The sequence below is a fragment of the Tauraco erythrolophus genome, chromosome 2, assembly GCF_009769465.1.
Source record: "Tauraco erythrolophus isolate bTauEry1 chromosome 2, bTauEry1.pri, whole genome shotgun sequence".
Lineage (NCBI taxonomy): Eukaryota > Metazoa > Chordata > Aves > Musophagiformes > Musophagidae > Tauraco > Tauraco erythrolophus.
The window spans coordinates 112,041,041-112,059,934 of record NC_141466.1 but is presented as its reverse complement, the minus strand read 5'-3'; the positions used below and the strand labels follow the sequence as shown (position 1 = coordinate 112,059,934).

At 42.0% G+C, this 18,894-nt stretch overlaps 1 protein-coding gene across 4 annotated transcripts in view; it reads left to right on the top strand.

The window, feature by feature from the left end:
- AIDA (axin interactor, dorsalization associated) overlaps positions 1-17,081 on the top strand; it is a 29,617-nt gene extending 12,536 nt beyond the window's left edge. Inside the window, exons 4-11 of one of the 4 annotated variants that reach the window (XM_086629675.1) lie at positions 290-344; positions 5,636-5,699; positions 6,153-6,259; positions 8,016-8,027; positions 10,824-10,946; positions 13,776-13,898; positions 14,387-14,504; positions 15,454-17,081. In XM_086629675.1, coding sequence (XP_086485801.1) covers positions 290-344; positions 5,636-5,699; positions 6,153-6,259; positions 8,016-8,027; positions 10,824-10,946; positions 13,776-13,898; positions 14,387-14,504; positions 15,454-15,550 — 699 coding nt within the window. In that variant the 3' untranslated portion in view covers positions 15,551-17,081. Of the gene's footprint in view, positions 1-289; positions 352-5,615; positions 5,700-6,152; positions 6,272-8,015; positions 8,028-10,823; positions 10,947-13,775; positions 13,899-14,386; positions 14,505-15,453 lie in introns of all 4 variants that reach the window. The other 3 variants (XM_086629689.1, XM_086629684.1, XM_086629669.1) reach the window with 3 other exon arrangements.
- Positions 17,082-18,894: the final 1,813 nt, after the last annotated feature.

Here is an 18,894-nt window from a genome sequence, read left to right as displayed (position 1 = left end):
TAAGTATGAAAGACCAACTAGTTGCTTTAAAAATGTTTATCTTGCATTAGAGCTTGGAACACGGGATCAGTTTGTTCTCAGTAAATGAGTAGTAACATACTTTCGGTCTCACCTGTGAAACTAGCCTCTGTTGAGTAGATTTTGTTTGTGTTTTTTCGGGGTGTAGCTTTGAAGTAACTTGGTATGCTTGAACAAAGGAAGCACCTTGCATGCTTGTTCTAAGATGTGGTAGCTCTGTCTGAGGGGAAGCTGCATACTAAGTTCTGACTCTTTCTTTGTAATGTCCTAGTCCACCCAATCGCAGAATGATTTTAAGCTTGAGGATCTGAAGAAGTTGGAACCAAGTAAGTAGTATCTTTGCATTTTAAGTGAGTGACATTTATCATTGCAGTGGAAAATATGACAGCAGCATGAATGCTGACTGAGCACAGTGTGGTTTGACAGTAATGCTGGTTTTGGGTGGCTCTTCCAAGTATCTGTTACCACGTAGACAAAACTTGATGTGTATTAGGGAATGTAATGTGGGTAACTTCAAAGTATAGTAGTCGTAAAGTTTCAGATAATGTATTTGTCTTTATTCTCGGTAAGTAATTGTTTGGGTGCTGCTAATTTTTGCACAAAACAGTAATTTAAGGTATCAGCAGTAGAGTATATAATCAGTTGGAAAATTTACCTGCCCATTTCTTCTTTGCACTGAATTTCAGTGCTTTGTGGTCTTCCTCCTTGCAGCATGAAATTTATTTTTTCTTCTGAAAATATTTAACTTGTGCTCATGGCAGCCAATCACCTGTCACCTACCACCATAATGCTAGCAGACGAACGAAGTTAAGAGTCAAAGTGAGGATGTGAGTCAGTCTTTGAAGAGTTTTGTGTGATGTTGTTTTTTCCCAACTGATCCTGGGTCAGCTGTTGGTATGTCAATCCAGAAATAACTTTTTCATGTAGGAAGTATCTATTTATCTGCTACGTTTTCCTTCCCGTAACACTGGCTGCTTTATTCTCAAAGCATCCTTCTGATCAGAGCTTCCACAGCTGAGCGATATTATCCTGAATGCTAACGTTTCTGCTATTCTTGGGGAACAGGAAATGTGGAAGAGCTGCTTTCATGTTGGCAAAAGCTGGTTTTATTTTACTCCCGTCACAGTTATATCATTAAGGGGAATGTTGGGGATAAACATGATGGGCAGGCAAGTGTTTCCACTTCATGAATAAGCTGAGCTTCTCTGCACTCTCATTCTCTCAGTAACCAGGACAGGATCCTACAGGGAAGCTTGTCAAGAAGCAGGGTGTTGAATTGAGGTTCCAAATGTCTTTACCAAAACTCAGAGTCTAAATGTTTTTAAACTGTTCCCTGAAAACGCAAAGTGAAGGTATGTTGCAAGACTGCTAGGTCTGTAAGACCATAACTCAGGAAAGGGTTTAACTATGTATTGGAGGTATTAGGTCTTTCTCAATCTGCGTATAGGATATCTGGCCTCTGCATCCTCTGATTTGGGATTATTTTGTATAGATACTCCTGCTTCCTGTTTAGAAAGTATTTAAAATATAGTCATTTAATGACTGTGGATTTTAGACTCTATTGTGCAAATGCCCTGTGAGTGACTGTATGGTGGAAGAGGGAGAGGAATCAGTTTTAATTGACCAAACTGCTCTACAAATCAAAGGAAGTTACTATTGAAAGGTTTAGTCAGAATTTACATTCTGCCAACAGAATTAAAGCTTCCCTAGAAATGCCTCCTTTTCTTAAAAACCAAAATTTCAATTATGGTGCAGCAGTCTTGTTGCTTATCTTGCCCTTCATCAGAGAATTGATTTTTAGCTGTCAAACAAAACTGTTCAACAGTGTGAAGTGCAGTCAGCCCACACTTCATACAACAAGCAACTATATTAAAACTGAGAGAGTGTATGGCCATCAGTTTTCAAAGACACTGAGTTATTTTCCTTGGAGGAGAACGGGTGCTTCTACAACAACAATTGAACATTGATGTTCTTAATGCTGCTGTCTGACTTGGATTGTTCTGGCCTCTTTCTCTCTGAATTGGGCCTTTGTTTTGTGGTTTTTAAGTATATCTTTGAATAGAGTAAATCTTAATCAGGCCAACACCAGCCATTTCATAAAATATACCATGAAGTGGTTTAATTTGTGTGTTGTCAATTCTCTTGCGTTCCACCAGAAAAAGCTAAAAAAGTCTGGGCTGGCAATGCAAAGAAACGATTCCTTTGTTAGGTCAAGTCATTCTGTTAGGGTGGAACGAAAACAGCTATTCACACAATTTGGCTTGTTTTAATTACTTTTGTGCCTGAAGCTGTCAAAATGGCTGAGAAATTTGGTTTGAGTGTTGTTATAACAACCAAGGCCCTTGGATTTAACCTTCCCCCACACGCCCTTGTGTTGTCAAGTTCTAACTTTTCCTACTTAAGCTTGCATTTCACGCTGCTTGGAAAGTGAAGCTGTTGGCTGGTTTTGTTTATTTATAGGATTTGTCACTGAATCTTTTGTGCTACGGGAGGGTCCATACATACAAATAGTTCTTTTGAGACAACACTGTGTGAAATCATTGCTAACACACTGGGTCTCACAAATCCTATTCTTGTGAAAGCTTATACTGGTGTTATAATACATAGTACAAATGGATAGGCTGGGACATCCCCTGTGCCTGTGTTTGTGTGTGATCATTCTGGCCACCAAGTGAGTAGTTTCAGACTCAGTGTATATGTATTATAAGAGAAGTAGATACTGGATTGTACTGGGGAGCCTGATACCTGAATTATTTTGTGTTGTCTATTTAAAAAAAAAAATATAGGCTGTCACTAAAAATCTATAGATGGACAGTGGTCTTTACCAAGTTAGTGCGTACTGGTCTTACTGCTTATGTTGATAATGTCTTTTGAAATCTTTCAGGAGAGAGCCAACTGTTGATAAAATCCATGTGAATTTGTCCAATGTCCCAAAAGAAAAGGCAGCTTCTGTATGTGAGCCTGCAGAACAGTACTTGGAAAATATTTCTATTGGAAAACCAATGTAAATGCAGGCTATGATGTAGGGATCTGCCCATTAGTTACATATGTAGAGAACTTTGTGAATCGTGTTCTCATCAGCAGTGTCACAGAGGGGAAATGCTCTTTCTCCCAGAAGTGATGTGTATTTTTAAAAATAAAAACCAAAAAAGCCCAAACCATCCTCTTAAAGCTTGGGTGTCATGCATTATTGCAAGGGAGATTCCTGTTTGTTGTAACATATTGTTTTTTTTCTATGACCTAGTTTATTTAAAACAACTGAAACTCACACTTGTGATAGGTGTAAAGAGGATTTTCCTTTTCCTCCAAGAGTGGTTGTTGCACTGCTGTTTTATTGGTTTGCTTTTTCTTAGTGACTTTGAATAAGTGTTTCACCAGGCTGAGCGCTGTAGATCCACTTCTTATCCGGATGGTGTTTAAAGGAGCATTTTAGTAAATCACTGTATCACAACATTGCAAAATTATTTGCTATTGGTGATGAGGCAGAGTCAAAGGCCTTTTAAAAACTTGATCCACAGCTTTCTGCTGTGAAAGGCAAGAGATTCTGGATGGTGTTTCCAGAAGCGTTTCAGAGCTGAACATTCAGCATCGCCTTTGTTACCAGCACCGCCAGGACGTCTGGAAGCAGGGTACTCCCGTGGGCACGCCTAGTACCAAGGCCCGTGTGCGTGGCTGTGGGTCTGTGGCAGGAGGGTGTAGGCTCAGCCCTGCCTCCAAGCAGCATCAAGATTTGGGGCGCTGTAAAAGTGCCTTTTTCCTGTCTTTGTATCGATGTCGTATTTTGTGCCCTCTAGTGATGACTGACATGAATTACTAGACAGTTTTTTTCAGGGGATGTTCATTCACGTAGTGAGAGAAACTGGTTACTGGGAAGAGATTGGAATCTAGTGCTTACCAAGCTTTGGAAGGTGGGAGGAGAGCTACTGTAACTTCTATTGCTTCTGTATAATGTGCCTGTGATCTGTAAGAGATCTCGCTTTACTGAGATTTTTCTGCCTAGGGCAGTTTCACTTTCTGTCTGATACAATGTCGTTCTTCCAAGAGCTGGGGAATTCTGAGGGTTATAAAAATCCCCTTCTTTTTCTGAACCTCAGCTCTGCTGGAAGGTGATCGTCTGCTATTAATCAGCTGCTTTTCTGTTGGGAAGTGGCTGTGATTCTTCACCACCATGTTGAGATCTGCATTACTGATTCCTCGGAGCAGTCATCTTTGGAGAGGAGAGACTTGGCAGCAGTTTTGTCTGTCATATCTCTGAAGGCATCTTAAAGCTTTCTTTGTATTTATGCATTCTGTCCAGCTGGAATCAGGCAGTACCCAACCTCTCAGGTGGAGGTACAGAAATCAGAAAAAAAACACACAAACAAAAAAAAACCAAAAAAAACCCCAAAAAAAAACAGAATGAGAAGACTTTTTGGGTTCCTTATAATTTCCCTGAGGGGTTCTTCATTCATTGTAGCATTCAGATGGTGTCTGGTGAGTTAATGATGGAGGTCACACTGAGTGATGTGAATATGAAGACAGACAGGGAAACTCTCCTACACTGGCTGAATTCAAGTGTGCAGAGTCAGAGGGGCCTGGCAGTGGTTCCTTAAACAGAACTGGTATTTAAGTACCTTTGGGTATTTGTGTAATCTTAACACTATTTTAAAACAGTTTTGGTCTCATTCAGTAGTCCTAAGGGGAGATTTCCAAAATGTGCTCTGAGAGGGCTTATTGCAAAGTGAGAGCCAGTGAGAGGACTCAGTTTTTCAACCTCCTCTACCCCTACTCAGTCTGGGATACTCATTGTCTGGTGGGAGAGTGCCTCTCCCTGCAGGTGTTCTCTTGTAAATATTTAGGCCCTTTAGCTGTCATTAAATGCTATTTCTTTCGCATGCTTTTGGAAATTTTGCTTTTACTCCTAAATGCTTTTGGAAATAACAGCTAAAGTTGTGATTACTAAAACTTGAGTAAGTTTCCAATACAAGTGGCAAAGCCATTCTCAGCTGAATGCTGGAGAGTACAGTCAGTGCCTCTGAGGTTTGATGTTGAGATGTTGCTCTCTCGTCTGAATTTTGCCAATCTGCCCGGACATCTGAGGGCAGAAAAAAAACCAACCAACCAAAAAACACCACCACCACCAACCTCCCCCTTGTTACCAGTGTGCTTGGACTCCCACAGTGGCTGTCTGAATGTGCAGCACATGTGTGTTTAAGTGTGTCAGTTCTGGAGACTTCAGACTGTTTGGTGTTGATGCCAGTAACAGCACCACCCTCCTTTCAATAACCACCAAAGGCTGCTACCATTATCCTGGGGGTCTGTAGCTTTTTCTTATGATGCTTTTGGTTGTTGCTATGTTTATCTTCCCTATCTGTGTAAGTGTGGTGGTGATTATATACTGGAGTTGCAGTTAGCCTGTCTGAATGTTACAGGGATATAGCCCTGGTCAGGACTGTACTGATGTTTTAGATGAGAAGGATGCTTGTTTGTTTTTTTTTTTTTATATGATCTGGTTATTTTTTAAATGTTACTGTTGTTTGTGTGTGTGTGAAGATGCTGTAAGAATGGACATAGCTGTGCAAAGTAGTAGAATTAATGCTTGTTTATGGATGTGGATTCTTTTTTCCCTTATCTGCAGTCTTAAAGAATATCCTCACTTACAATAAGGAGTTCCCCTTTGATGTTCAGCCTGTCCCACTCAGGTAAGAGAGAACTGGGCCACTTCGTGTACAGATACGTATCTGAAAGGTAGCATAGTCTGGGACCTGGTGTACATCTGAAACACTAGAATTTCCAGAGCCACCTACTTGCTGTACTGCTTTGAGTGAACTGGCTAATAAAAGAACTTTTGAATTCAGTTTGTCTGGGTACTGCTAAAAATCAAGCCGGTGCCTTTGGTAAGATCAGGACTTGGTAAAACTCTACATCTCTCTGAAATTGCCAGTATTGTCTCTTGTGTTCAGACTCTGTGCTTTCTACTGGGCTGACCTCCTGCAATCTCTGTCAGAGTCTATAGATACAGGTAGCAGTTAATAAGAAGTATGAAATGATATTAAAGCATGTTGCCTCTGTTCTGTACTCAGATGCTGACTTGTGAGTTGAAAGCCAGATGATGAATGGTCTTTGGTTTCATTCTTCTTTCTCATGTTTTGCAGGAAGATTTTAGCACCTGGAGAAGAGGAACACTTGGAGTTTGAGGAGGATGATGAGGAAGGAGGTGCTGGAGCAGGGTCTCCAGACTCTTTTCCTGCCAGAGTTCCAGGTAGGGGCACTAGCCTTGCCATGCCAGTATATGTAGCATGTGTAAGTTCTGTCTCTGAGAAGCCCCCTTCTCCATCTGTGATTTGAAAAGTTTGGGTGAGGAGCAACAGGCTAATGAAACTCCAATGCTGTATTAGAGAGCCACAAAGGTGGCCAGTGAATTTTTTTTTTTCTCAGCAAACCATATCTTATTGCAAAACAACTATATGGATAACCTGTGAGGGTGGTACCATCTACCTCAAATAATTATTCTTTATTCCTTGTTCAAACTCAGTATTTTCATTCCATGCACTTTAACTGTACCACGTGAAGTGTTTCAAGTGCATTCACATGTAAATTGTGGCCATGTTTTTCCTGCAAAGAGCATCACATCTTGCTAGAGATGTGATGAGTTGTTGCTGGTTATTTTTGTGTTGCATCATCTGCTGAGACAATGGCTTAGACTAAAGCCAACCTCTGAGAGGATAAAGAGGGGAGCTGGCTTTGGTTTTTGATAGCTTAAATCCTTGTCCATGTGAAATCACTTGTAGAACTGGATATACCTACAGATTCTAGAGAAGGTCTTCCTGTAACTTCAGCTTTTGACAGTTTACTGGAAAAGGAGTAGGATGTTCCAACAGAGGTTCTTTTGATTCCTGGTGTAGTTTCTTTGCAGAGAAACAAGTTTCTCGTTTCAGAGCAGGTTGGCAAACTCCATAGTTCAGGAAGGAGATAACAAGTAGGAAAACTAGTACTGGACTTACGGTCGAAAGAGCTGGGGTGTGTTGTGTTTCTTAGGCCTGGAGAAAACACGTCTCTGCCCTTAGATTTGAGCCAATATGTGGTACTGAATACGATGCCTGCAGGCTATACTGATGTAGACATGCACAGTCTACAGCTGTTTATGCTAAGCTTACAAATAGGCTATAATGTATTGTGATATTTTATTGCTGACATTTAGTATCTTGATCCTTGTCATTCTCCATGATAATCCACTTACGAAGGTGCATTCCGTCTGTCCAAAGTACAGCGTAGAGACCTTGAGTAGCTCTTGGCGTGGTGGTGAATCAATAAGGCCGTGACCATTACTATGGTGCCAAGGGTTACCTCTGTGCAGCTCAGTAGAGCTGTATGCATACAGTGGACATGGAAGCTCCATATGTGCTTAAGAACGAATCTAAGTTGGTGCTGCTGGACAGGTTGAGTTTACAGTTAAATCATTTTTAAAGAAGTAGGATAGCCACATCAGAAAGGGGGAAGGTTTGGGGCATACACTTTCTTACAGAAGTATTGCTCAGTAAGACCGTGCTTTTAAGAGGAGATGGGAGCAACTCCTGAACTCAGTGATATTTGACGTTGTCATCTACTTAATAAACTGCATATCCGGCTTTTCTGATTTATTTTTTTGTGTGTGTGTTAAGGTAAACTTCCCCATAGCTACAATAATCTAAACCCCTAAGATGGTTTTGTACTACTTGAACACAGATCTTGTCTCCTCAGTGAATATAAATTAGTGTTGCTTCTTACCTGGTTGAAGGTAGATCTGTTGCTCTTTCTCTGGGTGATGAGGCTTAAACAAAAGCAGTTTGCAGCCTTCTGGGGTGAGCCTTATAAGTAAAGTGGACTTTGCATATTGAATTGCTAGAACTGTGTTGCCCTCTTCACTTCTATATGCCTTTTAATCCATAGTGCATAACTGTATTGTCTAACTGATCATGGTCTTGTCTTCTACATGCATGGCTTCATCGTTACCACATTGCACCATTCATCTAACCCAGGAACCAATGAAGGTATGATAACCTTTTAGTATATACAGTTATTTCTTTGATCATATTCACATAGCTGTGATGTTCTTCATTCAGCTCCTAGTTTCAGCTCTCAAAATACAGCCTTTGGTAACAATGATAGTACTAGGCATCTATGCGTTGATGTTCATTTGCCTTCAGTACCAGAAAAAAGGAAGGTTGTATTTGGTGGCACACCTTACATAGCTCTCTGGAAGTCCTGCTGTGTTAGTAAAGACATTCTGACTTGCAGTGTAGCCAAAGGTAGGTGTAGCTAGATTTTCTTTAGTGGAACACATGTTTTAAGGGATATCACAGAATCACACACAGAATCATAGAATGTTAGGGATTGGAAGGGACCTCAAAGGATCATCTAGTCCATGTCTAGTCCATATCTTACACAAAGAGTATTTATGTAGTTAGACTTCTGTGCTGTATGGAGCTGAACGGACCAATGGCTTGCTGCCTCTAACAGCAAAGATTTTCTGCCTTTTTCCTGGTTATGTACTTCTTTATTCCAGTGCTCTGCTGGCAATGGATCCTCCTGTGAACTGTTTCCATTTGTGAACCCAGCAGGAGACTTGTCACTCTTTCCTCTTTCTCTGAATTGGAGTTTGGGAACAGAGAGACTGAACGCTTGTGTCTTGGTTGCAGTGAGCTTTTGGGTTGGCTCACCTTTGTGTGTCTGAAATGCACTTGCAGGAGGACACTTATTTAATGGCAACGATGCCCTATGGTTCTGTCTGAAATGGCTGGCAGTTTTCTGATGAAAAGCCTGTGTGAGCCTGCTGAAGGCTGATGGGCCCAAGCCGTGGTGGCAGACTGGCAGCATGATGCCCAGCCCTGATGAACCTCTCTAACCGTAGAGAGGTTACTGCCAGCTAATGGCTCCTGTGTGAAATGAGTACAGAGGCTTCAGCGAAAGACCTGCTTGGGTGGTTGTGGCTCACATGAGACAGGTTACAGTCAGCTGCTTTAGTCCATTGCCAGCTTGGCTGTTGCTTCTGCTGAGGCAAGGAGGAAACTGTGTTCCTTGGAGGCCATCTGTCCTACTGTTCTCTTACCTGTTGGAAGTGAGCTTGACTTTTCTGTTCATTGCAGCTCTGCAATTTCACACGTTCTGGAAAGTGTTTTTCAAGAACAGAATAATTTTCCTTAAGCCACTATTTTTATAATAAATGCCAGTTTGATGCACCTTTCAGGTGACTTTTCTGTCAAGTATCCATCACTCAGTCCCTTTGCATGATGGATAGGAAAACTGAAGGTTACAGGAGACAACCGAAAGATGACAGAGCAAAGTTTTGTGCCAAAGAGAACATGGGCTTGCTTCTACTTTCATTTAGATTGAAATAAGAACTCTACCTTTGAACGTCTATTCAAGAGAGACAGCAAGATTAACTAGAATGTATATGCTGCTTTGCAGAAATGGATGCTCTCTAATATTAAAGTTTGCTTTTTAACATTTCTCACACTGTAGTCAGAAGCCTGTCCTATTACTTCAGAATGGTGGGTCGAATTCTGCCATGATATGTTGTGAAGTGTCTGCGGATGTGGTACCGTGGAGGTCATGAGTCTGCTAGCAGCCAAGGCAGGACGTACAGAAACGTACCGCGTCATAGATAGGAATTCAAGTCTTGCTGATGGTCCTAAAAGAGGGACTGGGTGCGGGAATGCTCATGAAATCTTGCTGAAGCTGTGGCTCTGGTTCTAAGAGCAGAATACGTAGTTGCCTTTTGCAAAGCTAGTCTCTCTCATAGGACAAAACCTCTTTGGTTCTCCAGCTCCTCAAGCAGATCAAGAGGGGAAAAAAAGTATCAAGGAAAACCCATGTTGGACTTGCCAAAGGAAACTGTTACTTTGTTTAGATCTCAAGCCTTGGGATAACTTTTTTTTCCCATTAGACAAACAAAACTTTAAATCAAACTTGCTGATGAGTCTAAGCATTTTCTGTCTTGGTGCTTATTCAATTAACGGTGGAGAGAGGCTTGAAGCCTGTCTTCTTTCACAAAAATCAGCATGAAGAAACCTACTGCATTGTTGATGACAATCTCATGGCTTTCAGTGGGTTTGAACAGTTTGGATTTCTTGCCAGCTGCACTGTCTTCCTCAGCGCTGTGAGGATTCATTTACACTGACCACAAAGTTTTGATTCTAAATGTTCTTGATACAGAGCTGGGAACGCCTTCCTTAAGGCAGAGGAGAACTTGAAGGATGCAAACACTACTTTTTTTTTTTTTTTTAATTCAAGTAAAGGCCAGTAGAACTTAGATAATTAAGATTCTCTCTTCTGGTTCCCTTATGTCCAGTGAGATTTGCAGCAATGCCATTTTCCTCCTTATTCTCCCAGTCTAAATGTTCAACATAAAGCCAAGTCGTGTTCAATGAGGTGAAGCTCTTGATTAAGTGTCTGAACTTCCTGCAACTGCAGATTGAATCCAGCCTCCCAAATTTAATCCTCAAAAGTGATATAAAGTGTGTTCCATGAATGAGTTATTCTGCATGACAGCAAGAAAGAACACTTTTAACAAAGCTCTTCCCTGTTTTTACGACGTTAGGTTTTTATGAATTCATTCGACTTAAGGCAGTCCTGGGGTTTTTTGGTGTGGGCTTTGAAATCTGTCAAATGGTGCTGTGTGTCTGTGCACGCAGACTTTCCCATAGTGCTCTTTACTGTTGGGATATGAATCCTTGGGCTTTGAACCCCCTAGGGAGAACAGCATCTTCCATGTGAGATGATGAGATAAGCAAGGCCTCTGCTGTAAGATGACAAAAAGGGTTAATAATATACTTTACTCTTTCCAGGTACTTTATTACCCAGATTGCCATCTGAACCCGGGATGACATTACTCACCATCAACATAGAGAAAATTGGTCTGAAAGATGCTGGGCAGTGCATTGATCCTTACATCACAGTCAGTGTAAAGGGTAATGATTTCTGTTCCTGGCTTCTCATTTCTAGTTTGGAGGGAGCGTGTTTTCTGAAAGTGGTATTGATTTTCCAGCTTGCTGGGAAAAAAATATTTGTTGGTTACTAGCATTTTCTGTTGTGGATTTAAGGATTCTGCTGTAATCAAGGGTGGAAAAATTCTGTGTTCGAGAGATACCGGGAGGTGAATCACTGCAGGAGACGTGCTTGTTTGTGCACTCCAAGGTGCCTTCCCCATGCTGGGAGCTGAGTATCAGTGACTTGGCAGACTGTACTTCTCTGTTCCAGCTTCTTCAGCTGACTCTTAAGTACAGATCTGTTTGGACTGCTTGTACTCCCCAACACATATTGATCTCTGGGCTTTCTGGAGACAGTGAACCACAGCCCACTGGCTCCATTCTTGCTCTGTCATTAAGCTAATTTTTGGTAAATCAAAGATCATCTTACCAAGGCTTAAAGGAATGGGTGTGAAGCTGGGAAGCCAAGCTTGCAAGTGAAATAAAATATAAAATATGTTTTAGCCTTGGCAGCGAAATATTTCAGCCAAAGCCTGGTGGGATAACAGCCTCCCCCTCTGAGAGCCTCTGTGAATCTGGAAGAACCTCTCTCTCCCTGTCAGTCCAGGATAGGCAATGTTAGGATTTCCCACTGTTTCAGGTGACAACATGGTTGATGTCTTTTGCTTGAGGCTGAGATTTTTGGTATTCGGACTCTTTCTAGTGGGAGCATCTGCCTCTTCCTCTTCTTGCATTTCTTAGCAGGAAGCCCCTGTCATCAGAACTGCTTATCCTTAACCTGCCCTGCTTGACTTCTGCTTAACTTTACAATCTTTTGAGGTATATGATTTTTTTGTTGTTTATCATATAAAAATTTGTAGCTGAGCCAACAGCCTCTAGTTATTTTCAGTTGTGTTAGCGACCGTGTACATGACCTTTTCAGATGTGCAATTGGATACCAAACGTAGGGATAAAATACTTGTTAGATGTGTGATCAGGTGCTTCCCCCATGAGACCAGTTCTTTGGCAGAAGCAGGGGTCACAGTATTGGATGTCACTTGAATCTCAGTGATGTTCTCAAGCGTTACCTCCCAAAATACATAGATAGAAAGCTTTATCTAATCCTGCTTCCTGTGATGATTTTTTTCAATGGTGGAAACTTCCACTTCTCTCTGGATCTTTGAGGAGTTCACCTGGTTGGGGTGGAAGCTGGAGCATGACTCTTGCCTTCCCTAGCTGCTACAACTACCTTTTTGTGTTTTTGCTCTTGGAAACATGTAGTGTTTCTTTGTTTATGATGTTGCCTTAGGTTTGCAGGATTATTATTAGATTGTATAACTATTCCTCAGGCCCCATTTCTCTAGTCACTTGTGGATCTTTCTTTGCCTCTAGTATGCCAGAAAGCTGAGGGGTGGGTGACATTGGTGGTGAGGCTAGCTGGATGGATGTGAGTTTGATCAAATTTAATTCTTTCATGCTGAGTTTCTCTTGGCCAACAGGAAAAAAACAGCCCTAGCGGGGTTCTAACGTTGTATCCTGGAACTTAATCAGCACTTGCAAAGCAAACATTCATTGTTCCTTGCCACTGAAGTGTTTGTCTGTCTTAACTTATTACTGCTTGCCTTCAGAGCTAGCTCTCATTTCCTTTCTGGAGCTAAAGGAGACTATATTGCTAGGCTTACTTTCCCAACAAGTCTTTCCATTAACCTGTGGCGCTCTATTTGCAAGCTCTATCAATTAGGCTTGCTCCTAATTTGCAAGCTCCTATTTGCCATTCCTACCACTTGTGGCTGCCAAGTAATGACGTAGAAAATAGGATCAAAAACTCGGGGGGGGGGCGGGCTATCACCTAGTCTGCTAATGGTGACTTTTTATGGTTCTTTTCTCAAGATTTTTGCTGAGGAAAAGTAACTCTGAAAAGTCATTTTGTCCCTGTGAGGAGTCTGAAGACACTTAGTAGATGTTTTCCTTGGTTCTATACCAGGCTGCTCTTGTGCAGGTTTGGCGGGAGGTTTTTTTCCTGATGCAACATCGGTGGTCCCAGCCTGCTCCCTGGACCAAGCCCATCAGTGGCGCTGCAGGGCCCCAGCCTGTACCCCAGGCACAACGTGTGCGCTCTGTACTTGTAATCTTGGCCATGTCGTTAGCAACTTTGCTCTGCCTGAGGGAAAGGGATCACTGAAGAAAGGAGAAAGAGTAAGAGGACAAATGTACCTGTGTAAACAGTGGAGGGTTAGTGAGAAACAATATCTTCTGTTGTGGCTGCGCCTGAGCAGCACAACCAGTGGCTGATGCTGAGAGCTGAAGTCCAACCCATGGGCCCACCATGCCTCTGCCTGTGGAAGAACCAAGAGGAATAATGCACTTTGAGTCTAGGCAGCAAAGCAGGGCATAAATAGCTTGTATAAGCTGTGCCCCACAGACCCTGTGTGGGGTTTATATCCTTTGGTGTGTATCCCTTCCTGCTGGTTCAGCTGAAGGGCCAAAGCCCTGCTGGAGTCCTCCTTACAGAGGGTGTGGAATCCTTTGCTGGCAGCAGAAAGAAATGTGCTCTTAAAAATGAAAAGAGGGATAATTCAAAATTTTCATCGTAAATATTGTCAGAACTTTACCTGCTTTCATGTTGCAATCAAAAAGAAAATTCACTGACTCTGAAGGGGCATGATTGTCCTTTTTTTTTTTTTTTTTTTTTTTTTTTTAGCTTAAGAGGGAAATAAATCCAGGTGTGCATTAACTTTTTGTGGCAGGATTAGGAGTGATTCATAACTCTTTTAAAGCAGTACCTTAAAACCTGAGAAGTTTCTGCTGTTCTTAGCTGTTTCTTTCCTGCAGATTTGAATGGGATAGATCTGACTCCTGTGCAAGATACTCCTGTGGCTTTGAGGAAGGAGGACACGTATGTCCATTTCAATGTGGACATCGAGATTCAGAAACACATTGAAAAACTAACAAAAGGTATGTAGTATCAGAGACCTGAAACGGGGCCCGGGAGCTTCGAGAGGGTAGACACTGGGCGGCTCCTGATCTCATAACCAGGCCGTGCCTGAGCTGCTGCTGCAGGACTCAAGATCCAGACAGGGATAAAAATAGACCTTTGCATCCTGTCTCTTTCAAATCGGTCGTTGTGATGACTTGCAGACAGGGGAGGAATGAAAAGAGATAAAAATGCATCAGTCTGCTCTACTACACAGGTATCAAGCTGCTTTATCACCTTCTTAGTCATTTGACAAACTGTTGCCTGGATCTGAATAATTGAGTGAAGAGTACGAGCTCTTGTGGGTGTGATGAGCGTTGTAAGAACATGGTATAGCTTTTGAGTAAATAAGAAAAGTGTTGGAGATAATTCCCTCCAATGTATGTAGAGCATCTTAACGGCAAATAAGTTTTCAGATAACTCTTGGCCGTGATTGCTAACTTCTCTATTAAACCATTTTCCACTCTAGGTGCAGCTATTTTCTTTGAATTCAAACACTACAAGCCTAAGAAGAGGTTTACTAGCACCAAGTGCTTTGCTTTCATGGAGATGGATGAAATTAAACCTGGGGCAATTGTTATAGAACTGTAAGTGACTTGCAATTATAGATGCCAATGACACAGGAGATGAACTAGATTTCAGTTACAATGTGCGCCTTGTTGCATCAAGGAAGGTTTCTTGGACTCATTAGATTGACTTCCACAAGGAATTGTCTATTTTTAATAAAGAAGGGAAGATAAAATGCTTTTAGGCAAATAAAATGGCTAGAGACTTTTCTCAAAACTCAGACTATTTCCAGACAAAATGCTGGTGTTTGTAACTAAATTCTGTGTGAAGTTAACAAATTCTGTATGGGTGATTTTAATTTTGACCTCAGCTTGAGTGTCAGATCAGCTATATTAGGAAAAAAAAAACCAAAACAAACCAACAAACCCAAAAATCAACTCTCACAGTCTTTTGGTACAGAACTTCTGTAAAGGAAATCTGATTTGAGACATGGGATACTGATTGGCAATTGAATTCTATGAACGTTTCAAAGCATTGTTGGGTGACTGGTTTTTTCCCCGCTCTAAGTATACCAAGGGAATACTCAGTTGTTCCGCGGTGGTTATAATGTGCATCCTACCCTCACTGTGTGGCTGAAAGTCTGAGTGAGGTTTTTGAGGGGTTTCTCAGGAAGAGGGGTGACCCTTGCAATTCTGGGCATCTCTAGGAAGAGTGCTTAGTCTGTGCTAGCTGGAGTACTTCGGAAGTACTTCTACAATCCAGAGTATTATATTGGGAATTCTCCTTACAAAAACCTTACGTTCATTTAAAAGTTGAAATCTTTGTTTTGTTAAAATAACAATCCAGACAAAATAGTGGTTTGAGTTTCTTCCTGTGAATCTGCTCATTATTGTTGCTTCCAGTAAGTCTCGTCAGATGCATTTAAAAGATTACAGTAACAAGATCTGTACGGGACAAGCTTTCTAGTATGCTTTCATGTTCCTGCACAGCCATTAGCACTTGGATTAATTTACTTTCTTGTGGTTACAGGTACAAAAAACCCACTGACTTTAAAAGGAAGAAATTGCAACTGTTGACCAAGAAACCACTTTACCTTCACCTCCATCAAACATTACACAAGGAGTGACCCTAGTTGCAGGACTTCTGTGAACTGCACCACAAGTCATGGTAGCTGTGTGTAGTAGCCTTAGCCTTCAAGGGGCAGGAAAAACGACTGTATTCATGCCAGTAGGTCAGACGGGACCATCACACACTGCACAGCACTACTTCAGGGTCAGAGGCAAGCCTACCATTCACGTGCAAGATATTTTCAGTACCTTCCAGATACAGGTTTTTCCGAGAGCCCTGAAATACGTTGACTGCTTTTCCTAATTTTGCTGTTCATCACTCTTTATCTTAACCGTTATTAGCCTTTTGCCTCAAACTCCACCCAAGGATGGAGACTGCCCCTTTGCCAAACCTGTAGCAATAAAGATGTGGCAGGCCTACTAACTGTTTACACTTGCTGTGCTGTTTTAGTTCCTCTCATCTGCATTTCGGAGTCTTCTGTAGCAGGCTGGGTGGCAGAAGAGTGGGAGAAAGACGAGGTGGGGTGGGAAGGAGCTTGAAGTACTGCAAGTGGTTTAAAGTGAGAGAGAGGAGGATGCTGGGTCAAGCAAGGTAGCTGCAGAAGAGCTCCTCAGTCAGCTGTTCAGCTTTGGTTGGGCCAGGAGGAGGACAACTGCAGATGAGAACACTGAACTATGATTTTAACAGCCTTGCCTGATCCACTCGTACTGAGTTTTGGATACTCTACGTGTTACAATCCTATAAATCACCATTACTCCCCAGTAGAGATTCTTTTTCTGTATCTTGTCACAGAGGGATTTGCAAAGGTGGGTGGGGGACAGAGAGAGGCTTTCTCCAGGGCTTCAGCCTCGTGGCGGTGGGCATTTCACCACTTCAGTGACAGCAGGACAGGTCCCTCAGCATTCAAGCATCAATTTTCCAGAGCTTTTGGTAAAGTAGATCTGGCTAGCAGGTTGACCCACCTTTTACATGAAACTGCTGTTCTTACAGAAACTGATTGTATGCAGTTTTCTGCATATTTTGTGCGAGTCTGGAAACTTACTCTAAAAATTACCTTTTTATGTAAGTGGATAGGATTATCATTTATTTTCTATATTTTTGATTTAGTGTGTAATAAGCTGCAGGACATTGGCTTATTCTGACACACTCACATTCACCTTTTGACCTAATAAAGGGACAGAAGTAGAACCCAGTCCAATCTTTCATATATTTTTGTGGATATTTAATACTTTAAGGTTTGATATACTTCTTGCGTATCTAACTAGTGCCTAAATACTCTGCTATGCTAATGAAAGACCTAGCTCTCAAAATAGTGTCAAATATTAGGTTTATTTTAAACAGTCTGGGTGCAAATGTATCACCAATTCCTTTTCTCTGTCACGTAACCCCAAGATGTTACATTATGCTTTAAGGAAGGGATGTTACTTTTTCCTCATGGTATTTGTCTGTCTACAGGCAGGTGTTCAGTGTTTTTTTGGCTTTACTGTATTGATTAGGATAAAAAGCTATTTTTGAATGTCCTGATTTTGCTTTCCCTCTGTTCTGGTATAACTAGGGATGTTATTTTAGGTGTTATGAGAAAAAAAAAACACCAAACAAACAGCAACACTTCCTCAAATTCCTCTACTGGTTGGAGGAGGGGCAGGCGGGAAGTGCAATTGAATGTTCCTGTTTATGGGTCTTTACAATACCCCAATGATATTACATCTCACACGTTCAGTATCAAGCCCTGAAAAGATCTCCCTATGAGTTTTGGAGTACCTCTGCATGCAGCATTCTGGATACCAGACATTCGAGGCTATGTACATTCTTAAAAAATGAATAAAAATCATCCTTTGAACTCTGCAAAAGGATGGAGCAAAGCATTAGTCTATGGCTGCGAATAAGTGTGAGCTGTGTCACCTGCTGGTGGTCCCTGGCTGGCTCCAGTCTCTTTCAGACCTTCCAACAGGCTGTAGCATGGAGCATCCCCGTGAGGCGTACAGCCCATCTCGCTCAGCAAGGGACGGTTCTGCGGCTCTGCTGGTCCCCTGTGTCTGCCAGTGTCGCTCACGGCCTGGTGAAAGCACTTGGTCTGTCAGTTGGGTGCTCCTCCTGGCACGTGCCCCTTCCTCTTGGTGTTCCCAGAGGGAGATTCCAGCCAGCTGCGGTGGGGGTGGGATCTCAAAGCGTGGTGTTGGGGAAGGGAAGATCCTGAACTTGACTTTCAAACGGGGATGTTCATCAAGGTGTGTGTCGTTAGCCGCTACGCAAACTGAACACTTCCATTTGAACGACAAACCTGTATTGTCAGCTGCTCACTTTCTCTCTTCCCCAGCTCGTAGATGTGTCTGTATTAACTCCAGTTATATGAAACGTCAACTTGGAAGTAGTTTTGTTAAATACACAAGTGGATCTTTGTATTTAACTCATTGTGAATCAGCGTCTGTAAGAGTGTGAAATACCATTTTTAAAGTTGCTTCTATCCTTTGTGGTTTTTCCGTCAGCTGTCTTTCACCGAAAGGACGACTCCTCCCCACCACACAAGCTCTTGTACTGTTTTATGCCTTAGTGATTTTCTGTTGTCTTTTATGTGAAATACAAAGCTTAGTACTTGTGCTTTAAGAATGTAACACCCAGATGGCAAGTTTAATGGCTGCTTGTACTCCGGCAGTAAAGCAGTAACGGCCTCTCAGTAGGGTTTTTTTATTATTCCTAGTTCTTTTCCCCTTCTTTTTCCTCCCTGAGGCCTACTTTTGTACAGAGCACTTCTGAAAAACCTTAGTGTCTAGATAACTGCATGACCTGCTATGCCAAGTACTACATACTCCCCCCCTTGTACCGAACACTTACACTCAGGGACTTTCTTGAACATCTGCAAGTGGCGGCAGGGCGTGTGTTCAGAGCTAGCCCGTGCTCTGCCTGTGCAAACTGATTTCAAGCACTACAGATTAATAAGGTTTACATACACCCAGTCTGCTTTATGGAAAACTTTGGGTGTGGGTTTTGTTTTTTTTAATATAAGCAAAAAGGGCTATAAAAATACAGCCCTGCTACTAAGGAAGGTGAATTGGTCTCTCAAACCTTTGCTTAGTGCTGCAAGCCAGTCTTGAACGCAGAAAGCAATTATGAATTTCTTACTTTCTAGAATGCTGGCACATTCACCGCGCAGCTTCATGAGGGCTTCCAGCTCTGTTCTGCCCTTCAGCTGAGGAGGGCTGTATCCCCCTTTGTCCTCATTACCTGAAGCCAGTCTGCAACAGGCTCGACTAGTTCAGCGTAAGGGTGACAGAGTCGTTAATCTTGCAGCAGTGGCAGTTACTCAGCCATGATGCAATTCTTCAACTTGGTCATGCCTGTGGCATTCTCCAGTTAAATTACAGAACCAATGTCCTTTCTGATCAAAAAATGGCACTGAAACAA